General features: G+C 50.8%; 1 protein-coding gene across 2 annotated transcripts; it reads left to right on the top strand.

The window, feature by feature from the left end:
• The first annotated feature begins 3,040 nt into the window (after positions 1 to 3,040).
• Positions 3,041 to 21,362, top strand: LOC309678220 (DEP domain-containing mTOR-interacting protein-like). 2 transcript variants are annotated; one of them, XM_082491200.1, is made up of 9 exons: positions 3,041 to 3,202; positions 11,344 to 11,522; positions 14,745 to 14,868; positions 16,134 to 16,312; positions 16,966 to 17,123; positions 17,514 to 17,654; positions 17,957 to 18,049; positions 19,831 to 19,935; positions 21,094 to 21,362. In XM_082491200.1, exons 1-9 carry the CDS (start codon positions 3,117 to 3,119, stop codon positions 21,217 to 21,219), a joined length of 1,191 nt encoding a protein of 396 aa, XP_082347326.1. In that variant the 5' UTR covers positions 3,041 to 3,116; the 3' UTR covers positions 21,220 to 21,362. The 2 variants fall into 2 exon arrangements, with proteins under 2 accessions (XP_082347326.1, XP_082347325.1); XM_082491199.1 differs by having other exon boundaries at positions 16,938 to 17,123; positions 17,979 to 18,049.
• Positions 21,363 to 23,127: the final 1,765 nt, after the last annotated feature.

The raw sequence follows: 23,127 nt of genomic DNA, 5'->3' as shown, positions 1-23,127 counted from the left end.
GGAGAGGACGCGGTCAGAGCAGCAGGTGAATCCTCTCAACCCGTTATTACACTGGTATTGAGGTGACATTAACCTCAGCCCATTCTGCTTTTAGCTCTGTGCTATTGTTTCTACCGTGGGAAGCAGCCCTGCGCACGCCGTGGGCGCAGGAAAGCAGCTGCCTGCAGCTGCTGCTCTTTGGCAAACTCCAAAGTAGCCACGGGCTGGGAGAAAGGACGGGGTCTGTGGTGGCTCTGGGGGCTGGGTGGCCTGGGGAGCGATGGATGAGAGCCGGACTTCAGCCCGGTGCAGGCAAGGTGCGGGCACGGGCTGCCTGTCTGCGATGGGGGGAGCGATGGCACGGGCAGGTTTGGGGCAGCTCTCCCCACGGCACGTGTTCACGTTACCCATGACGGACGCTGCAGCGGTGGGCAGGGACAAGCCCTGCTTACCCCGGGAGCACCTTCGAGGCCCTTTTGCTGAGACTGGCACAGACACACCAGCATCGGCGGCGCTGGGAGCCGCCTCCAGGAGACGGCCCGAGAGCTGCCGGCGGAGCCTGCCTTCGCGCACAAGGAGGGTCTGTTCTCCCGCATTTATGGCACGGCGGGAGCAGCGGGACACGGAGAGAGGACGCTCCAAGAGAGCCTGGATAGAAGCAGCCTTGTTGGTGCAGCCCATGGCTGCCGCTCTCCGCGCAGGCGGGCTGCGGCAGCTGTTTGATTTGGATGACAGCGTGAGCCTGAGAGGTGTTCAGCCCCACTGACTACACCTCTGCTGCTCCTTCCTCAGCGGGCAGCCAGCCGTGACGCCGGCCAGAGGGAGACCAGCTCCAGCGGTGCCTTTACCCTGTGTCGCCTGGTCCTGCTTGCTCTGCCCTCATCTCTGCCTGTGCAGACACATCTTCTCCCACCTTTTCTCCCTCTGCTCAGTCCACGCGTTGTACTTGGCTGTCTGGAGACGGGCAGCGCACGCCCTGACTGCTCGCACAGTGCCGACGTCCCTCGTGGTGTCAGGTGCCGGGTGGGCAGTGGTACCCTCTGCAGGAAGGTCTGTGCTCGCATCCCGATACAGACGTGGTGGAACCACTCGTGGAAATTGGTGAAAGCCTGACGTGGGGCTCTGCTACGTGGCAGAAAACTTAGAGGGTGTCAGGTGAAGTCAACCAAGTTGACAGCCATCCAAGCAGGGAGAAGGCGGGTGTCAGACTGGGAGATAACAGCCCCTACAGCCCTCAGCAAAGCGACTCTGCAAACGGCACCCCGGGGAACGAGCCACGTGGCGTGTACTCAGCCGTTGTAAAGACGTGCCTTGGCACCTGCAGAACAGCGGAGGCAAGAGCTGGGTCTCTCCTGGGATGTATGAAACCCCTCTCCTTGGATGTGTGAAAATCTTCTCCTCCTGACTTGACACAGATTAGCGCTCTTTGTCAGTGACTGTATCAGCAGCGGGGGGTTACTGGGCTCTGCACCCCAGCCCCAGTGCCTCACAGCTTGCAAGGCACCCGTCTCACCCTCTGAAACATTTCGGCGCCCGCCTCTCAGGAATCCAGGAGCCCGGCTAGCGCTGCCTAAAAATCCCACTTCTCGGGACTCGGCGACAGAAGGAAAGCGTTTCAATGGTTTGCCTTTGGGAGAGAGGTCGCAGGGGGTAAGGAGGACACGGGAGGCAGAGACAGCCCAGGAGCAGGCAGTCTGCAAGAGCTGGTTCTCCTCCGTCCGCGGGCCGTCCTACCACCACGGGCAGTGAGCGGTGTTTTAGGGCACTGGGCTCGTTCGGGAGCGCCAAGCCTGCGTGGTCCCACGTGCCAGCTCGCTGCTCCCCCGGGGCAGGAGGGACACAGGTCTCCCTTCGGTGTCGGACCTCGGCCCTGGCACCTGCGAGCTGCGCTTCTGGAAACACCAACCTGAGCTCGTTTGATTCAGCCATATTATGGCGCGGGGGAACGTAAGCCCGGGAGAGCTTGGGCTGGTGGGGATATTGGCTAACTAGCTCCTCGCTGATGAACTGCTGCTGGAGATGATCTCATTAAAGACAGCATTTCGTTTACTGGTGCTTTATTAGGCTTCCAGTTGAAGCAGAATCTCCTTAGCTGATACAGTTTTGTTCCCTTCCCTCAACCTCATCTTCTCCACGTTCTCTTCTGGTAGGTTTCCTCCCTCTTTTATGTTTCTGAGGTTTGGTCCTCTATGCCAGCCAGTATTTTTCACTCATACTTTAACTAATGGAAATATAATTGCACAGGCATCTGATGGTAATGATGGATGTAATTAAGCATCTCCACATCCCAGTTCCTCTGCTTGTTTCTTTGCTGAGCGCTATCACTTGCAGGTCAGCTCTGGCCTGCAGAAAATCTCTCAGCTAGTGGAAATGACTGGCAGCAGCTGGGGCAGGTACCGGTGCCTGGAGGCAGGTGTTAAAGGCTGTAGCTAGTAGCACCATACAGGCGAACAGCTCGGCACCAGTGGAGTCCCAGACTCATCGGTGCCAGCTCTTGCTAATTACAGCCTGTGCTTCTCTGACCGTCCTCTGTGACTGCTGCTGCAATGTGGAAGGGCTCAAGATGCTCTGAGCCCACTTTTAGCAAGTGTTGGCCACGGTGCTGGATGCAGCCTCCTGCGGGGAGAGGGGGCAAGCCCTTGGGAAGAGGCTGGGAGCAAGCCACGCGGCTTGCATCGGGGAATGGCACATCTTGAACGCTTCATGGGGAAGTTACAGAGTAAGGAAGGAATTGCTTTGCCCACCTTATTGCTAATCAAACCACTCATCATCCCACAGCTTGTGTCTGCCCGGAGCCTGCTGGGGTCACCTACGCAGAACGAGCAGAAAGGATGCTGTCCCGGCCTGCTGGAAGCGACCTGCCGCCGTCCCGGCTCCCAGCTGAAGCCTGGCTGGAGACCAGCGGGTGAGAAACCGGCAAAGCCAGGATCAGTGTGCAGCAGGCTCCTCCTCCTCCGGAGAGGGAAGGAGAGGCGGAGAGCTGGAGCCAGCAACTTCAGGCTGCCTACCTGCACCTCGCCAGCCGCGCTGGGGACCGCGCTGGGGTCAGCATCTTCTCAGCCTGCATCCCATGGGATGTGCGGGGCTCCCTGCGACCCCAGGAGCATCTCCCCACCGCCGCCCGCATCCAGCCTGCCATGGAGAGCCTGAGCAACGGTCTGAAGAAGAAAGCCACGGAGCAGCACTACAGGGCAGAGGTGATGATTGCTGGAGAGCAACTGAGGTAGGAGGTGATGGGGCCCTCCTCCGGGCTGTGCCCTGGGGCTCCGGGCTGTGCCCCAGTAGCAGGAGGCTCAAAGCTTTATCCTTGAGTGAGTGCTTTTCCCCCAGGTGCTCATGTCTCCCCTCCCCAGTATCTGCTGGTCATTCCTTTGCCCACCAAACCAGCAGTGAACCAGGTCCTTTCCCATGTTACCATGTCCCGCTGCTCCTCCCTGGGCATCTCCTGCCCTCTCCCTCCAGGTGCCGGGGGACTGGCAGGTGGCTTTAGGTGGCAACAGGGTTTTTTAATCCCTTTGCATCCTCCCCTAAACCCAGAGCCTGATGTGGTGATGCTGAGCAGCTTCCCCAAGGTCCCCGGTCCCTGCCTGGCTGGGGACAACACCGCCTCTGGGGACGTTCGGACTTCTGGGGGTGATCTGGGAGGTCACCCCATGGGTGCCATGCACCTCAGTTGTTTTGCACAGCAACATGGAGGGTCTTCCCCCTCTTGAAAGTCACTTTTGGGAACTTCTGCTGGTATGTAGTCCCAGTTCTTGAGCAACTTCTGAGTTTTGGTGTGTTTTTTTTTTGTTGTGGTTTTTTTTGTTGTTGTTTTGGTTTTTTTTTTTTTGTTTTGTTTTGTTTTTTGTTTTTTCCCTTATGAAGAGAGAAATATATTCTATGCAAGAAAAGCTGTGTGGCTGAGAAAATGTGTTCTTTGTGTATCTCAGGTTGAGCCCCCCCACCCCCCCTTTGCTTCTAAGCGTATGACTGTAGGACATTATAGCTCTCGAGCAGAGTTTGCTTGTTTGTATCTGGAGCCGCTCTGTTTTGTTTTGAAATGTGAGTGGAAAATAAGAAATATACCCTTGAGTAGTGTGAAGAGCCGAGAGCCCAGGCTTGCGAGCATCAAATTCCTAAAATTAGCTCTGTGTCGCTATGTTGTCCGTTCTCAGGGAGTCATGTTAGCTTTAGCTTTATTTTTTGTACTGTATCAAGGACTGATAACTGCCAACTAAGGGTTAGGGCCCCGTCTTGCAAACACAGCCGATGTCCAAAGCGGCTGGATTTTAAATACGTAGTGACGGTTAACCACATTTCCAGTCAACTGTCTTTCACGAATATTACTGTGCTAGCTCCAGAAATTAAATCTTTTCCTCAGGTAGTGACTGGGAGAGCTGCTGTTGGGGGTGGGGGCTGCATTAACCTTTCTGCCTTTGCAGTGTTTGCAGTCCCCGCTGTAAGGGAGGCTTTGGAAATGAGCTTAACTCTTACGGGGAAAAGCGGCAGCTGACCCGGACGACTTCCCTCGTTTCACTGCCTCAGTGCAAGAGACGTAAAGTTACGACTTCTTCCATTCCGTGGGCAGGGCAGGCTTGTTCATATTTATATGACCGGTATTTAACTCCTCTGGAGTGACTGAGGTTTAAAGCGGATCCTGTAGCCTGGGCCCAAGGAGGGGCTCGGGTATTCGGAGAGAGAATAAAGTAATCGAGCCGTGCGTTAGAGCAGTGATCAGCGTGGGTGCAAAGGGAATGCCGTGGCTCCCTCGCGCCTTTCGCAGGACAGGAGCATGTCAGGCCCTGGGCCATTTGGCGGTTGTGACTGTCGGGAGGAGAAGGGGGTCTTCGCTGTTCACATCTGCTTGTGAACAGAGCTCTCCTCTACTGCTCACCGTGCCAGTTTGGATAAGCAAGGTAAAGGCACAGTACAAATATCACACTCTTCTGAAAACCAATAACTCCAACTCGTTTTTTCCTCCCAACATTTGTCGGGAAACTTCACTCCTTATTGCCAGTGTGACTGTACCCTGCGCCTTTAAAAAGGATGCTAAAAGCCTGAAGGAGGCGAGGTTTGTGCAGGGAGGGAATATCTCTCCATTAATGCGACCGGGATAAAGTTGAATAGAAAACCCCAAATGTACGTAGTTTTAGGGGCAGCCATCTCATTTTTTTTTCCCACCTCCTATAGCTGGAGTGCCTTGAGGTTTCCTGGTTAGGGAGCTCCCAAAATCTGGGAGTTTTCAGACCAAGCCCATCCCGGCAGGTTGCAATCTTGAACCTGTGGCTCCCATTCCGTTTGCCACCCCAGGGTGAGCCTGGTGCGGGTTCCCTCCACTGGAAGGGGCGACAGGAGGGGTAGGGAGCGCGTAGGAGCGGAGAGACGAGGCGAGAGCTCTCTCCTCGGAGGCCGGCGTAGGCTAAAAGCGGGATGCGGGGAGACACGCGCTGTTTTGCCAACACTGCAGCGCAGGGAGCGACGCAATCCGCCTTGGGGCAGCCCTGGCCGCCTCGTGGCCCTGACCCGCTCTTGAAAGGCTCGAGGTCTTTGTTGCATGGAGAAGAGCGGGTGGATTTCATTCGGCAAAACTGCTCTCTTCTTCACGTGTGTTTTGTGGGTGGTGGGTCTAAAGGCCAAGGAAGGACCCCGGTGCTCACAGCGATGGAGAGGTGGGTCCTCTTGCTGGTGGCTTGGCACAGAGCCATCATGTCCTTCTCTTTGGTCTGGGCAGGAGCCTGTTCCCAGTGCAGAAAGACTGGAAGGAGCTGCTGGCCAGCGCGGGGCGTAAAACCCGGGGAGGAGGGTGAAGAGATGGACACCAACCTGTGGCTGGGCTCCTCCTTGCCCTGCAGCTCGCCCGGCTGGGGGGGAACTGAGTGATGCAGAGCAGAGCATGTCGAGTGCTCGAGTCCGTCTCTTGTATTTTGGGGATCTTACAGCCTGGCAGGTAAGGAGTTAGTGATACGAATCTTCCTGGGGCCTGGCTGCCCCATAGGTAGTGATGGGGAAACTGAGGCAGAGAGGCTGGGTGGTGTCTCAGGCAACAGATGGGGCAGGGATAAATGTCTGCGTCGTGCTCCCCTGCTTTTCCCCAGGTAAGGACTAAAGCAGCATGTAAAGGAGCCTCGTGGTCTGCCCTGACTCTGTAAACCTCAATCAGCAAATAATGCTGTTGTATCTACATAAAATCTCAAACATTTGTTTTTCCCCGTTCTCCGCTTCCTGCCCTGCCTCCCCGCTATTGTACTTAATCAAACAAGCCTTTGCTCCATCTTTACAGTTTTTTGGCTTCCCAGCCAGTTTTGCAAATCCCTCCGAGTTTGGTTTGGCCGGAGGGATGAGTCTGTTCAGTGTCAGGATGCGTTTCCCAGCCAGAAATAGCAGCACGAGCGAGGGGTGAGGGAATGCTTCATGGGGTTGGCTGGGAACAAAGCAGGTCCTAAAGGAATCGAGAGGAGAGTGGCATCTGTGCTTTGGGCTCTCTGTCTGCCAGGGTCCCTCCGCTTCCACGGGGATGCTACTTTCTGGTCCGTGATGGGGGAAGAGGTTTTGGGTCTTGAGTCCCTCCCCACCAAAAAGATGAAGATAATCATAGAGTTGCTGAGGTTGGAAGGGACCTTTAAGATCATCAAATCCAACCGTTAACCTACCCTGACAAAACCACTTCTAAACCACATCCCCAGGTACGACTCCTACCCTTTTTCTAAACACCTCCAGGGATGGCGAATCCACCACCCCCCTGAGCAGCCTATTGCAAAGTTTAATAACCCTTTCCATGAAAACATTTTTCCTAATACCCAATCTAAACCTCCCCTGACCTGACTTGAACCCATAATAATTGCCACTGATATTTTGGTCTTGGGTTTGAGGCGGCCGATGTCTCAGGCCCTTTCCTCCCATCTGCTGCTGTTGGTCTTTTTGTTTCAGACATATCAACTTGCCTGAAAAATCACACTAGTTTTATTGGGCGTTGTGTGTTCCTGGGTGGCATTCTGTAAAAGGGGTCCAATTAGTCATCTCTAATTGCAACAAACGGCTTATCTGCACGGAGATATTCTGGAAGAGCTACCACGCTTTGGATTCACACCCTGCTGTAATCTGAGTTTCTCAAGTACAGGCAAGCCCTCGGGCAATCTCTTCGGAGGACTCCTCATGGTCAAATGAACCAGCTGTTCTCTGATAACTCTGTTAAGTTGCATTAATCCCTCTTAAGTGTAAAATATAGTCGGTAAATTTACGTCTTGGGCAGAAAAAGTGAGAGGAGAAGGAAGATTTTCTCCTACGAAGAACAAATTTGTGATTTCAGCTACTGTCCATAATCTGCAAAGGCGCTGAGTGTTTTATTCAGATACTCAAATTGAGACACGGTTACATAAAGTGCTCACACTTTGATGCTCTGGAAATTGGGCTCACTTAAAGGTGTGTAGCTAAACATGCCCAAATTTGTACTCCTGGCCCAGCATCTTTGGTCCACAGGAGGTTTGGTGGTTCTCTGCTGAACTTGGATCTCCTGAAGCGGGGATGCCTTCCTGGAGGAGGAAGGGGACCCTGCCTGACGTGGCAGTCACCAGGGCAAGATGAGACTACCTGATCAGAATGACCTTAAAAAGCCTATTATTACATTTCCAGCACTGGTGAAAGTGAGGACTGGGGAGCAGACTCGTGCTTGCCGGGATTTCTTTTTTGAGATTTATGTCCTGTTTTCCTATACACACACGTAAATAGAAGCAGGAAGATAAAACACCTCTGTGCCACTTTGGGCTGCCACGGGCATGCAAAGCTCTCCCCTCTCCCCCAGAATGTACTGGTGATTTTGCAGAGTGGGAGTGCAGCAAACTGGGTTTTGCTGAGCCTGTTCGCAGTGGTCCTTTTGCCTGAATGTGCCTCTCCAGCAGCTATTTTGCAGATACGCTGTTGTAGCTCTTGTTGCCTTCTACTGAGCACTTAGTTGTTTGGTTATTTGACTTTTTTTTTTGGGGGGGGGGGGGTTGTTTGTTTGGTTTGGTTTGTTTTTCTGTAAAGATAGGAACAGAAAAGATCCTTCGGGGGAGGCATCTTTCCAGGGCCATTAGTTTGTACTTAACTGCCGTGGGAATGCAAACCAGAGTTAATATCCTTGGGAGATCCACCTTGGCATTTCGGATGCTTGAGGTCTGTTCGCGTGGGTGGGAGGCGATGGAGGGGGCCCCGGGGAGATGCGTGTGAGTTCTGGGTGCAGAATAGCTATCGCTGTAGGGATTGCTCTGCTGTGCAACTCCGACATGGTAGGGGTAGCAACTTTTCCAATAGGAGAAAGCCCTTTGCTTCGGCAAATGCCCCGATTCAGACTCTGTTCTGAAACTGCGTGAAACGTGAACCCGCAGAAGCGATCAAGAGCGGAGCTGTTGGGTTCCTCTCCAGCAGTGGACATCCGTGATGCTGCTGGGAAAGCGCTGACCTGCCCGAGGAGTGGGGAAGTCCTGTTTGTAACAGCCGAAGTGACTTAAACTCTTGATTCCCTCGAGGTTTGTGTTCTGTTTTTTCTTTTTCTTTTTTTTTTTTTTTTTCTCTTCTGTTTACACTGCTGCAGATCTCCCTGTCAGCAAGGTTACGCAGGATGAATAATGGTGTCTTTGTCGTGACCTTGACAAAGAAACAATTTGCTTACCCAACGCAGCCTACCCAAAGCAAACGCACGTGAAAGCGGCGCAGCCGCCGCCGAGCCAGGAGTGTTTCGTAAGAGTCCATCCTCGTGTTCCAGCAAGCATTTTACCCTCGTGTTATTCTGCTTTTATTTTATTTTTTTTTTTATTCCTTTTGAAGAAGCAATATGTACATGGGTTAGGTTTTGGCATCTAGGAAACTCATGATATTGCATTACACATCCTTCTTTTAAAAGTTTTTTTGTTTTTGGTTTTTTTTGTTTGTTTGTTTGTTTGTTTTTTTTTTTAATCCAGAACCATGATTATAAACCACTCATAGTTTCGCTGGCTTTATTTTTGCAACATCCTGCACGGACTGGTTTATAGAGGGTGTCAGCTGAGCTGTTCGAAGATGCAGTTGATGTTACGTCCTTCTGTGTCTGAAGGACAGAATTTGTCTCCTTGTAGTTGATGGGAAACAGTAAACTAGAGGAAAGTGAAAAGAGCAGAAGGACGCTCGAGCTCTGCACCTTCCTCTGCCCTGGGTCTGCGGGCAAGTGGGCAAACTTATCACAAGCTTCCAACAGCCCAAGAACATCCAAGATGCTGCTGCTCCAGAGGTGCTTAAACACCGCTTAATTCCTATCCTGGCACTTGTTCCCAATAGAATGGCATAAGAATAAGTGTATTTTTAATTTTAAGATATACATTTGTATATATTTTAATCCTAGGTTTTTGTAGTATTGCTTGCTGAAAATCTTTTTTCTTTTCTTCTTCCCCTCCTCTCCCCCCCAAATTTGTGCATTTTCTGCAGTATTCTGAAATGTGATGAAAACAGACCTGTAGGGGAAATAGTACTTTCCCAACCAGTTTCTATTCACGCCTTGGGTGATTATGGCTTATGTGTTATTGGGGGTAAAGATATGTGTGTATGTGTGTGTATATATATAGTCTTTATAGACTCCTGCAAACTCTTGATAGCGCTAGAGTACTCTTGGTTAAACACTTCTTATCTCTACCAAACATGCCTCTAAAGTGGCATCCCACTTGCTGACTACTAAGGAAACAAAGCATATAAAAAACGACTGCTTCTCTTCTCCCGCAGCAGAGGGGTGTCGGGGTGGGGACCCTCTCTCTTTGCTGCTTTCCGGGTCTGATGGCATTTTGACAGCAGACAGCGAAATAAAGGAAAAAAACTAAAAACTCTGAAAATAGCAGGCAGCTGTTTGGTGTAGGGTGGACTGTTCTGCTCAGGTAAAAGTCATATGTGGAATGACTGCTGGTCATTGTGGGAATGAATCTGCCAGGTAGAAGAGAGTAAAATACGAATATAGACTTCAGTGTTTGAGGGAGGCCAGTCACAGGCAAGAGCAGGAGCTGGTTCTGCATCAATCTTTGGTTTAGTTTTTTAGTTGCCTGGAAGGTCTGAAAAGACATCGAGTTATTGTGACTCATAGTAGCCCGAGCATTCGTTACATCAATCAATTACTAAGTCTTCATTTCACAAAAGGGTTTTTTTACCTTAAGACTTTTGGGATCCTGCTGTTTGTAAATACTACAATATAGAATAATCCATTATCAGCTGATGGATTTTTAGGATATTTAAAACTTCTCATATGGTGCCTGAAACAGTTGTCCAACGTGATGTGGTGTACACGTAACTTCTTCAAAAAGAACAAAAGAATGTGAGGCGTTAAATAAAGAAATGCTGCAGTGATGAATACCTTTGTAAAATATACTGGCCTGGGGCAAAACTGTGAATTGAAATGAATAATTTGAAACCAGCAACATCCTGGAGTTACAGAGGAGGTATTAATTAAACGTCTCCCTTCTGAGTCTGCTGCATGCACTGGGCATTTTCCAGGGTGAGTATTTTGGGAACAGTCATGACTACAGGGCAAAAGTTTGGCTCCTGGACAGATCTCCTGCCAAGGCGGGTTGGCTTTGGCTTGAACACAGAAGATCTCTGTGCCTTGTGGCTCGCTCAGTTGCTAAGGTCCTTTTAAAAGCCGAAGCCATACTCACCTGAGTAACCTTCGCTCATATATATCTTTCCGTTGAAGTCACAGACTGGCCATAACCCCAGGGTTTTCAGGATAGGACGCTTGCTGTTCTGGTAAACTCTGTCCCAATCTATCCCGGTTTGAAACAGAAAATGTCAGGCAGGGCTGTTGTCCACCGTTGCTGTGGGTGAGTGGTACGTGGATTAGTAGGCAGCGCACGGGATCCACCCGCCACTCGTCTCTTGGACATACGCAGGAGACACGAGTGCTCCCATTACTGCTCCCACCCTCAGCTATGACTAAGACTTTGTCCCGGGGGCAGCTACGGTCCTGCTTTCATGGTTATGGGGAAGGAGATCTAGACACAGAATGACGCCAAGATGACCGATATATGTACTATTATTTATTTTTTCCCCCTGTGTTTTGGCCCTTCTTCACAAGCTGCAGTTAGCTGCTGTGTATTTTTTAGAGGCTTGTTTAGAGCAAAAAGACACGTATGGTTCGGACTAAGGCTGGTGCGGGCACTTATATAGCCTGTGTAGCCACAGGAGGAGCGAAGGGGATGTTGAAAGGGGCTCCTTAGGATTGACTGACGCAGCCTTGCACAGCCAGGGGGGGTGGTTGAATTTCTAAGTCTCTGGGTGCTTGCCAGAAGTCCCAAATCATCAGCGGTTTCTCCAGGCTGGGCAGCCGCCGGGCTGTTAGACCCAAATTCCCCTGTAACGCCAGCTATGCTCAATGACCCTCTTTCTCTCTAGGCTTCGCCTCCACGATGGGAAACTCATTAAGGACAGACGGTACCACCTCCGAACATACCCAAACTGCTTCGTGGCGAAGGAGCTCACAGACTGGCTGATCGACCACAAAGAAGCACCGGACCGAGAGACGGGCATCCGCCTCATGCAGAAGCTAATGGACCATAACATCATCCATCACGGTGGGTGGTGGGTCTCTCTGCTACCCGCTGCGTCTCCCCGGGGAGGCGGCTCTGTATCTGGTCACCGTGTGTGTCCATCAGCCCAGGATACGGACGCATGGTCAGGTCTCTCTTTGTGACCCTCCTACGGGTGAGGGCTCCTGGAGAAGCTGGGAGATGATGGGCAGGCAGGAGGCTGTGTGGGGCTGGATCTGTCGGGAAGCTGCAGCGCTTTGGGGGATATGCCAGTTCCCTGCACCCCAGAAAAGGAACTTGGGCTGTGCCCCCGTAAAACAGCATCTGAAGTGGCTCTTATTTGAAAGCAAGTTCAGTAACGCCCGACCTGTATCGCCCTACAGCAATTGCATTGAGAGCTGCTGGTGGACATTTTTACAGAGCTGGTCTGGCTCATATTTGTGTCATGCAGAAGTGGAAGCTAAATGGTAACATGCTTCACATCTGCAGGAAAGTTCTTTTTTTTTTTTTTTTTTTTTTCCCTAAGAGCCCAACGTTCCTCAGTTTCCCCATCCACGCTGAGGTGGGACTGGTAGGGGTGCGGAGTCCACCTCACTCAAAGCAAAAAGTCACGTGGTAGCTGTAAACCTGGGGCTGCAGGAATTCCTGTAGGAATGCTTCCCTTGGGATTTCAGTGGGTGATTGTCAAACCAGGACAGTGATGCTGTTTCAAAGGCTTGTCTGTGGAACCTGTTAAAAGAAAAAAAAAAAAAAAAAAAGGAAAAAGAAAGAGGGGGGGGGGGGGAAGCGTGGTGCTCAAGCTCAGGTATTAGTATTCAGGTTTTGTTCTTTTAAAAAATTATCCGTAACGTTGAGCAGTTTTGGATTAACTCCGGTCACGTACTGTGGCCTGTGCCTGTCCCCGAGGTGCAGAGCAACCCCCAAGGTCCAGCGCTTGGTCCTGATATAACAGCGGGAAACGGGTGCTCCATATTAGCGACGAGCTGCTTCTCGCCGTGAGATTTTTCAGGCCCAATCAGGAACAAAAGTCCTGGATTTTCAAACTGGCCTGGGAGACCACCGCTGCTGGGGGAAGGGTGGTGGCTGAGCTGCTGACTCGTGGCTGAGCTCTCCCGCTCCCAGGTCTTTGGGACATGAGCTGTGGTGCCCTGGAGTTGGGCGGTCGTTTGTCACAAGAGGACGCAGCTGAGGAGACAGAAGCAGGTGACAACCGGAGCAAATCCAGCCCTCTCTCCCCCTCCTCTCTAGGGCGCGGAGATAGCTGCCGCGGACCGCTGCGGTGCAAACCCTCTCTGTAGCTGTCTGCTCCCGGCCGGGGTTAATGCCCTTTCCGCTAAGCTGCCTTGAATGAAAGTAATCTGTGCTTTATCACAAAAGCGTAAAGCTGAAGCAGTGAGCTCTCAGTTAACCATTAACACTTAAACCTGATGATTTTTCCATCTCTCCGGCTGACAGGTTCAAATGAATCCATTAGTTAATTAAACCTGTGCAGCACTGGGTACCGGCGCTGTTTTGATTGCTTATTGCGGACACGTCTCTCCTGCTTCTGTGATAATTCCCGGCAGGACACAGAAGCTGGCTTTCCAACTTGGCTTACGAGCATTAATTTTCGTTAGTCCTGCGGAAACGGCGCTGCCTGCTAACCGCAGCGCGCTGCTACGTGCTTTGCAATCGGCTGTCTAAACTCTTTGCCCTCTTCTCCGCTGGGATCCAGAAGAAGGTAATTATCTCATGAAGACGGTTGTCTGTGCTGCCTCTTAATGGGCTGATGTGGTTTGAGCTGTTATTCTATTACCTGCTGGAAACACGTTGAAATTGGTCTTCAAACAGCCAAAAGGCTTTGGTTTTCTATGGGCGCAGTCCTGTAAGGGTTTAATGTTCAGTTCCCGGTTGCGATGACGTCTGAATCGCTGCTCCTTGGAGTTGTTAAATGCAAACTTTCACTTTTGAAAACAACTTTCTTGATCTGCTTTCTTGCTTGATGAGTCATGGATTTGCCTCCTGATTTCCCACCAGGAGAACTGCTCGGGAGGAATGGTGAACTCCAGACAGTCTGACAGTTCTCAGCATTGAGCTGCTCACCAAAAGGGGAAGGAAGCGTTGCCGGTCTGCTCAGGAAAATAAACAAGTGTTAAAATTTTCACAAGAAATACCTTACATCATTTGATTTTCACTCTAGTGGATTACATTACTTAGGCGAGAAAATTTTGTGGTTTTTTTTTCCCCTTTTTGACTAATTTTCTTTATTTTTTGGGTATATTCCTTACTCCGTGGCTTTCTTTTTTTTTTTTTTTTACAGCTGAATTTTCTCTTTCTTGCTTCGGATGGGTGGACCTGAAGAAAGGCAGGCTGACTGATTTAAGAGCTGGATAGTGATTTGGGGGCTGATTTCTTGTTTTCTTTTTTTTTTTTTGGTCTTGTAGTCTAGGAATCTGGTGCAGGCAAGTTTATCTCCAAGCTGTATCCCAAATATTTACCTGCTAAATGTTGCACGCACTTAACAGCCGCGTGTTTACAGTCTGTGTGCTCATCCCTAAGATGAAGCTGAGGCTTTTCATATAGATTTGATTATTCCAGTCGTATGCACTTAGCTTGGAAGAAAAATTTTGCTCTTGAGGTCAGTTTGCCATGCAAATGAATTGGGCAGGGGTGGCACAAAATGGTCTGGAAGAGTTGGTGTCATCATATGTTTTAGCTTACAAGTCTTTTTGACAGGGACAGAGGTGATTTTATTGGGTTTTGGGTGCATTGTGGGGTGGTTTTCCTCCTGTCCTCCAACTGTACTCACAGGTGGCAGCAGCTTTCTAAAAACAGCTGATTGAGACAGTTCTGTTTATTTCCTTTTAGTCCAAACCAAAACATCAATATTTAGATTAAAAAAAAAACCCAAACAAACAAAAAAACCATCACCAACAAAAAAAAAACCCAAACAAACAAACCAAAAAACTTCTCCATTTGTTCCAATGAACATTTTAGAGCCTGGATCAAAATATAGACCCAAACTCAGGCTTTCCCACGGTCTGTTCAGTGGGACTGACCTCTCCCACCGGCACGGGCTGCAGGCGTTCGCAAGCACCTAATTTGGGGACGGAAGGCTCGGATGCCGGTCGCTGCATGGCATCAAGGGCATAGAGGAGGACATCGCACGCAGCCCCCATCGCTTTTAACCTGGAGATAACACCCTCCTGGGGCTGTGCAGCTCCGTCTGTCCCTCGTGGACCGACAGCCGCCCGCGGCACTGACGTCCCTGCTCTGAACTCCTTTCAGTCTGCGACGAGCACTCGGACTACAAGGATGCCAAGCTGCTGTACCGCTTCCGTAAGGATGACGGGACCTTCCCTCTCAGTAAGGATGTGAAGGTGTTCGTGAGAGGGCAGAGCCTTTATGAGAAGTACGTGAGTCCTTCCCCTGCACAACAACCCTCAGCGAGGGGCGCTGGGGGCGCGCTCTGCTGCCTGCGCTTGCTGGTGATGCTCCGCGGGCATGAGCCACGGCTACAGCTGGCTTTTCTCTCCCTTCTCTGTGCCCTGTGGTGGGAAACGCTGTTTCCTGAGCCCTGTCACAGCCACAGGACAACCCGCCTCTTTGGGGCCGGGACAGGAGCTGTACTCTGAACTCACGGATGCTTTTGAGGGCTCCAACCCAAGTGCAGGTTCTGGGGTCCGGTACAGGGAAGCTGTAGGGTCCAGTCTGCAGTTTGAGTGCTCCCGGGATGGGCACGTCCAGCGGCCTTTCCCAGCGCTCCCCCAGCCTCCCTGGGGGAGCTGCTTCCATCAGCACTACTAGGACTCATGTCCCACCAGGATCAGCAGAATATAGGGTTTCAGGGCCCTCGTGGGCCTGGATCCCTGCACCTCGCTTAACTTATTTGCAAAATTTGTAGTAGGAAAAACTAATTCTCAGACAGTAAAGAAAACTCCTTCCACCTCCAAGTGCTCAGTTTTCTCTGTGGTGATTGTTTCTGGTTCTAAACCCAGGCCACCATCCCCGGCACCTCTCGAGTCATTTTGTTAGACTGGGTTCAACTACAGACCGCCCTCTGGACCTGTTCCCTTTAGCAGCCTCCTCACGTCTTCTCCATCCTCAAGCCCTGGCAATCACACTCACAAACTGGCCCTGAGGGACAAGTCCCTCCGGCAAGCGGGCAGTGATTTCGGCTGTCTCCGGGACCCTCTGGCAGACCTGCATCCCTCCTGCTTTGCCTTTGCTGGGCAGTGGTGGCCGTGGTGGTGGGGAGAGCATCCAGCGCGTCTCACGGCTGAGCCCGCTGCACCCTCTCGTGGAGACACCGGATTTAGCTCTCGCATGTGCTGCGAACTGAATATGTATTCACTGAAACGCGCCTTCTCCATCAATTTGGACTCTCTGCCGTTTGTTGCGTGCATTCGGCTGCTTGCTTGGCTTTTCCCTGCGGAATTTAGCTGAGGTCGCAGCTGCACTGGTTTTGCTGAAGCTGCTTCCTCCGCTGTGATGGAGATTTACAGAGCTGCCTGACTCCGGCTCTGCATTTCTCCCTCCCTTCCCACTGCTCCCGGGCAGCAATGTTTTGGCTGTAAGGCTTTGCCCACTGCTCTTGGCCTTGCTCCGGCTGCGGCTCCCGCGTGGGATGGCCGGGCTGCACGGCATCACGGGGGCCTTGTCCCACCTCTCTGCCAGGCTGGTGAGCGTGGAGGAGTCGATTCTGAAGGTGAGAGAGGAGAACTCGGTGAAGTACCAGAGGACTTTCCTGGGCTGCGAGATGATCGACTGGCTCGTTCAGGAGGGAGAAGCGGAGAACCGAAAGGAAGCGGTGGAGCTGGGGCGGGCGCTGCTGGAACACGGGATCATTCAGCACGGTGAGCGAGGGTCTGGCTGGAGCCAGGACAGAAAGCAAGAGATGAGTGTAGTTGTCAAGGCTGTGAGAGGAACAAATCCCCATTCATGTCATGCAACAAGTGCTGGTCAAGTGCCCACTTGGAGATGGCAATGGGGCCTTTTAGTTCTATGTTTGGAGCTGGTGACCTTTGAAATCAGAGCAATCTTCCACCACCCACAAAGGCTTTGACTTGAAATCTGAGCTATTGCTCTTCAGTTCTTCAAAGCCTCCGGCCACAGGACTGGGATCCGCCCCTGGGTTTTGGGGGCTGGGTTGTGAGGATGTAATGTTCAGCCCCACTTGGCTGGAGATCATAACCATATGCAGGAATTAAACTTTAGATTCAGTAGGCAGAGAGTCCTCTGAGTGTCTTGGGACAGGAGCGGGTAGAGGGCTGTGACTCGGTGTTGCACCCCTGGGAGATGGCATCTCTTGATGGTGGCCCTGCTGTTCCTCCTTCCCTGCAGGTGACCTTCTCAGATAGTCAGGAAAAACTGTAATAGAACGCAGAGGCATTAAAAGCAATTCTTCTGCATCTCTCAGTATGTTTCCTACATGTTTTTCACCCCCCCTCAGCCTCTCCCTCCTCCCCTGTTCTCTCCTAGTCTCCAATAGGCATCACTTCTTTGACAGTGACATCCTCTACCAATTCTGGATCAACTTTCGACGGAGGCGGCGTCTCACAGAGTTACTCAATGAGAACTCTTCTCGCACCCTCTCCGAGAGCCCAGACAGCCCTTTCTGTCTTCGCAAGCTCAACCCGGACCCAGGCAACACCAGCTTCCTCTCCGGTAACTGTGGATGTATTTGTGGAGGGGTGTGAAAGCAAGAATTGCTTTACCAGAGTATCCCAGAGCTGAGGGGTTTGCTCCAGCAGAGAGTAGGGTATTTCTCCAGACGTTGTATGAAGGGATGACCCGTCTCACTGGTTTGTGGCAGATGCCACGATGCAGTTGCAGTCTCTATCGCAGCTCCCCATCCCAGGAAAATAACTCCATTTACCATCAGCTCAGCTCTTGGTCCTTCTTTGAAGCTAGTTTTCTTCTTTCTCAAGAAATGGCTCAAATGCCATCTTCAGTGTATGCTTACCTTTCAGATGCGGGTCAGGCTGATGGGGGAAGTTTGTTATTTTAAACTGGTCTGTTCCTTCCTTCAGTAATTATTATTTCTGCCTCTTTCAGTCCAGACCAACAAGGAGATCAAAATTGTCTCAGCAGTTCGAAGGAGCAGCATCACTTCCCTTGCTGGAAACTCCAACCCCTACTTCAGCGCTACTCCTACGTTGGTGTTCCCTCCTGTGGCTGAGTGCAACCCCAAATCAGGTCTGGGCTTCTGCATTGCCCTGTCATTGCGTGGCACACATCTATTCCTTCAGGGCATGGGCTAGGTCAAGCCTCAGGTCCAAACCCATTGTCAGCTCGGTGATGTGCAAGAGGAGAGGGTCAGCCTCACCTCTGAGTCTTGATGTGAAAAGCTGTGCAAGTGTTTTGAAAAACACTGAGATGAATGCAAAGATTTCTGTGTGCGGTAACTGTGGCTGGTTCTAACATCTGTTCTCCAGCCCATGGTGATCCCCCGACTGCCTCGTTATGCACTTACGGTACGAAACCCTTGATTCTGATAGGATCTGTCACCTTCTGCTCTAGTGTTAAAGAGACCCGTCACCAATGAAGAGCTCCTGTCCCCTGGGGCCCCCTACATCAAGAAAACGCTAACTGTAAGTGACCATAGCGAAAGGCATTGCCAACCCAACAGTACTGAGCTCTTTGACTGCTCTTGGATAGCTTTCTGTCTGCTGCTCTGACCTCTGTACGTTGAAACTTTGATTGCATGGCACGTCATCACGCCTCTTTCTTGGTGAGTCTCAGTGGGTCAATCTCTGCACATATTCTCATGGGTGAAAAGCAGAGGTTTGCAGCCTCTGCTTTAGTTTAAGGTACATTTTAAAGGGGTAGATCAAGAAAGAGAATGTTTCCTGGACAGAAAAATTCCCCTTTATGTTTCATCCAGCTCCATACAAACTATAGTCAAGTCTTGTGACAGTTGAGACTTTGACACACATCCTCTGTCACACAGATATCACCTTTATGCGCGGCTTTATGCACCTTTCAGGCTCCTGCTGCAGATCGGATATGTTGATATGATCCATCAGCGTCTGGTGGAGCAGCACGGAATGGGGAGCATCCAAGACCCACTCTTGCCTTTCTTATGATGGGCTTTTTTTTCAACATACTGCAAAATCTCCAGGATGCTGCAGACAACCTGAGTTTTGGGCTTTTGGTTGCCTAATTATTTCTAAACCCGTAGGACCGGTCAAGGCAGGGCTGGCGGGTGCTGGGTGTGAATGTGGCAAGACAGTTCCTGCCCTGTGGATCCTATCACGCTTGTTTATTTTTGTGTAAAACTTCTCAGCCCTTTCCTGCCCACCTTTGAAAGGGGGAATCACACAGTGGCCAGTTTAGGAAGCGTGAGGGCTGTCCTGCCGTACTGGTTTGACACAAGTGGGGTTACAGAGGAGCTGTGGATCGGGTTCCCAAATTAACTGCGCTGTAGAAATTGGTGGGAAGGAGCGAGAAAAATAAAGCTGGTGATTAGTGTGGCATGTATGAGGACGTGCCGTGAATGCTCTTGCCCTGCCCTTCAACTCTGCCAGCCTGGGCCTTTCATGGCTCATTTCCTTCTGCTTAGCTGTGCAGTTGCTGTTATTTATTTATATGGGTAATGTGCAAAGTCCTTTGGGAATTCCTTTTCTCTTTTAGTCACATCAGATGGCCACAGTATGACAGCAAACTGCTCTGACAGACTGAGATCAGAGTGGGAAAAATTAAGAGTGGCTACTTGCACCCTGGAAATGCTCTCCTGTGCCAAGGAAAAGGCAGTGTGTACGTGCTCTGGAAATGTTCTCAACATGCTCTTGGTGCATGCCTTACACTTCAGCTTCATGCTGCCTGGGCCTCACTCTTCTGCACTTGCTGGCAGGGAGTATTAATCAGAAAGCAGTTTTGCAGAGAGCGATTAATCTGTGGTTCTGCGTCTTACTTTGTAGAATCACAGAGTACCAGGTTGGAAGGGACCGCAAGGATCATCTGGTCCAACCTTTCTTGGCAAAAGCCTGGTCTAGACAAGATGGCCCGGCCCCCTGTCCAGCTGAATCTTAAAAGTGTCAGATGTTGGGGAATCCACCACTTCCCCAGGGAGATTATTCCAACGGCTGATTAATCTCATTGTGAAAAACTTTCCTCTTGCGTCCGTTCGGAATCTCCCCAGGAGTAACTTGTACCCATTACTCCTTGTCTTTTCCATGTGACTCCTTGTAAAAAGGGAGTCCTCATCTTCTTTGTAGCCACCCTCTCTAGCACCACTTGGTGCACAGCCCTTTCTCTCCCACCCCTGACAGGGTCGCATCATGAGCAGAGTTCTCCATCTCACTAGGAACTGTTGCATCTGCCCTATCCAGCCCATTCCTTGGTTTTCAAAACTCTTTCCTTCTGCTTGTAGATTGTGGGGGATGCGGTGGGCTGGGGGTTTGTGGTCCGAGGAGGAAGACCTTGCCACATCCAGGCAGTGGACCCAGGAGGACCCGCCGCTGCTGCGGGGATGAAGGTACTTCTTGCTCGTGGTGACTTAACAGGAGGTCGGTCTTGTGACCTCTTTGAGCTTTTTGGGCTGAACACATCCTCCGTGATAATCCCACCTCCTGCAGTGGAGATCAGTCCGATCGAGTCGGCGTGTGGAGCTCTGGCAGCGCTGCGGGAGGCGGAGGGAAGGATGCTCTCCACAGGCAAAGTGCCCCGTGTGCAGCGGCACGGCAGCGGATTTGCCTTTTGCCTGGGCAGGACAGGGGCTGTGGGCAGCTAACACTGAAAAAAAACTGTGTCAAAACTAAGCTGTGGTAGACTTCGGAGCTGTCGAAACTGTTTGAGCTGCTAAAAGCAAAGCAGAGAATTCCCGGTTGAGCTCTAGTAACTGTATATAACCCCAGTGAAGCTGGGAAGTAGCAGAGCTCTATCCTGAATCACTTGTTCTCACAGCTCCTGAGGCGTAACACATCTTGTGTTTCCCTGCTTTGAACCACGTAGTTCTGCGTGCAACTGTTTTCCATGTACGTGAAAGCTTAGTAACCTTAGGCTGATGCCAGTATTTCCAGTTCAGGTAAAATGAGCTGAGGTCTTGAAACTCGTTTTAGACCCAGGCGCGTATGGGTTTTGTGCGTAGGGTTTCAGGCGTGAATGAAAGAAATGCTGAGTTTCACAGTTCCCTAAGAAAACCCCAGCAGCGAGGGAATGATTTCTACCATCTGATAGCAGTCTAAAGTCACAGGGACGTTTGAAATAATGGGATTCTTCAGAGGCAGAGTGTGACTCCTTGTTTGCTTCAGGCGGGATTGGAAGGGGATGGATGAATTTGTTTCATTTACTCAAGAGCCCAGTTAATTTCTCCTTACCTAATCTCATTTGCCACCAAATTGCTAGATGTTAATATTGCGCCGCATTTCCATCTGTGAAATGAACCACTGCTCATAAACGAGGCTTTTTTTCCTCTGTTAGCTCACAGTCTAAATCCCTTTGGTGTCCCTTTTTTTTGTGATACAGTGATTGTAGCACAGTGATTATTAGTGTAGCTTATGGAGTGGTAATGCTTTAGTGTTTGCAGGATTTTGTAGCGAGTTATTTGCATGGCAGCTCTGGCTCTAGTCAGTCATGGGTGCAAGTTGCCATGAAGACATCGGCTGAAGGTAACCTGCCCTTCCTCTCCCTCCAGGTGTGCCAGTTTGTTTTCTCAGTGAATGGGATGTACGTTTTGCATCTGGACTATCAGACCATCAGTAGCCTCATCATGACAGGACCCCGAACTCTTGTGATGGAAGTCATGGAAGCCGTTGAATGAGTGAAGGAGTCTCATCCCACCACTGTTTGGAAGGTCAGGACACTCCGCTAAGCAAGGATGGACTGTGGGGAGGGACCAAGCTGGACCAATCACTGTGAAACATTAGCCAGGCATTTTAATATATTTTCAAATAAATACATTCTAATGGACAAGTCTCAGATTCTGATGTTGTTGAAAACTTTGGCTCTTGGAGAGGGTCTAAGCTCTTGCAGCTCCTTTTTAATGCCAGTGGGAGCGTTCAGCACATGATGAAACCAAGCCTTAGAACAAGCCAGTGACCCAGCTGAGCTGCACGGCAGGTGGTACAGGCTGGTAAGCAGCAGTAAGTTTGGTACCAGGCAAGTAAGTATGTCTGAGCTCCCTTGAGTTGTCTGTGCAGTCTGCCGAGAACACAATGTGCTTTCCAAAAGGCCCAATAAACCGTCCCATCTACTGTCAAGAAAATAAGGAAATGAGCAGGTCAAAGGAGGTCATTCTGCCCCTCTACTCCGCTCTCGTGAGACCCCACCTGGAGTACTGCATCCAGCTCTGGAGTCCCCAACATAAGAAGGACATGGACCTGTTGGAGCGCATCCAGAGGAGAACCACGAGGATGATACGAGGGGTGGAGCACCTCTCCTATGAGGAGAGGCTGAGAGAGTTGGGGGTGTTCAGCCTGGAGAGGAGAAGGCTCCGGGGAGAGCTTTTAGTGGCTTTCCAGTACCTAAAGGGGCCTATAGGAGAGCTGGGGAGGGACTTTTTACTGGGGCATGTAGCGATAGGATGAGGGGGAATGGCTTTAAACTAGAAGAGGGCAGGGTCAGATTGAACATTAGGAAGGAATTTTTCCCTGTGAGGGTGGTGAGCCCCCGGCGCAGGGTGCCCCGAGAAGCTGTGGCTGCCCCATCCCTGGAGATGTTCAAGGCCAGGTTGGACGGGGCTGGGAGCGACCTGGGCTGGGGGGAGGTGGCCCTGCCCAGGGCAGGGGGGTGGGACTGGATGATCTTCAAGGTCCCTTCCAACCTCAACCATTCTATGATTCTATGACTTCCTTGTAAAGAAAGTCTAAGGCTCCTGCTACTCTCTTGGCTTAGCCACTCTTACAGCCAGGACTGGTTGCTCTTCCCCAGCTGAATTTCTTGAAAAGGTGTGACTTCCATGATTGCAATTTCTGTGCCTCCACACCCCAATAATTCTCAAATTCATTAACCAGCTTCACCTCAGGATGGAGCCAGGCAGAGGTCCCAAATGTCATAGGCTGCTACCAACCGAATGATGGGAGGCAGTGGGGGAAAGGAGACCCTAAGCATTGTCTGCCCAAAAGAAAATGTGTCACCGCCTGAGTTTGACTCCAGAGGGAACAGAAATGAGTGAAAGCCACCAAAATCCAGCCCCGTTGGGCCCTGCTGCTCCCAGGATGACAGCATTTGCAGGTGGTGCGGAATATTTGTGTGCAAACTACCCTGAAAGTGAACTAAATATAGAATAACAGGTAATAACAAGAAACTGGGTAGGGTTTTTCGCTTTCCAGCTCACAGAGCATCCTGCTTGTGATCAGCCTGCAATGCTGTGCGTACAGCAGGATGATTTCCAGCACTCCCACTTAGGGCAGGTCCTTCAGTGCAGCTATTTTGGCCACCAACCAAGTCTTAAAAAAAAAAAAACAAACCAAAACCCAGCCATAACCCCCCCCCCCCCCAAAAAAAAAAAAAAAGTCGTTTTGATTTGTGTTAAAGTGGGAGCTGACTTTCTTGGAAGATCTGGTGTCAGCTGTATATTAGGTATTGCATTACTGCTGGCTGCCTTTTTTTTTCCCTTGGTATAAAGGGATATGCGCTCCCCCAGCGCTGGTGCAGAGGTAATAGGACTACTTGGAGCACAACGTTGCTGGAACGTGGTCCGAGCAAGATGTTTGCATTGATAATCCAC

Source organism: Vanellus vanellus, assembly GCF_965231255.1.
Source record: "Vanellus vanellus genome assembly, chromosome: 15".
NCBI lineage: Eukaryota > Metazoa > Chordata > Aves > Charadriiformes > Charadriidae > Vanellus > Vanellus vanellus.
This window is presented reverse-complemented; position numbering and strand designations above follow the sequence as displayed.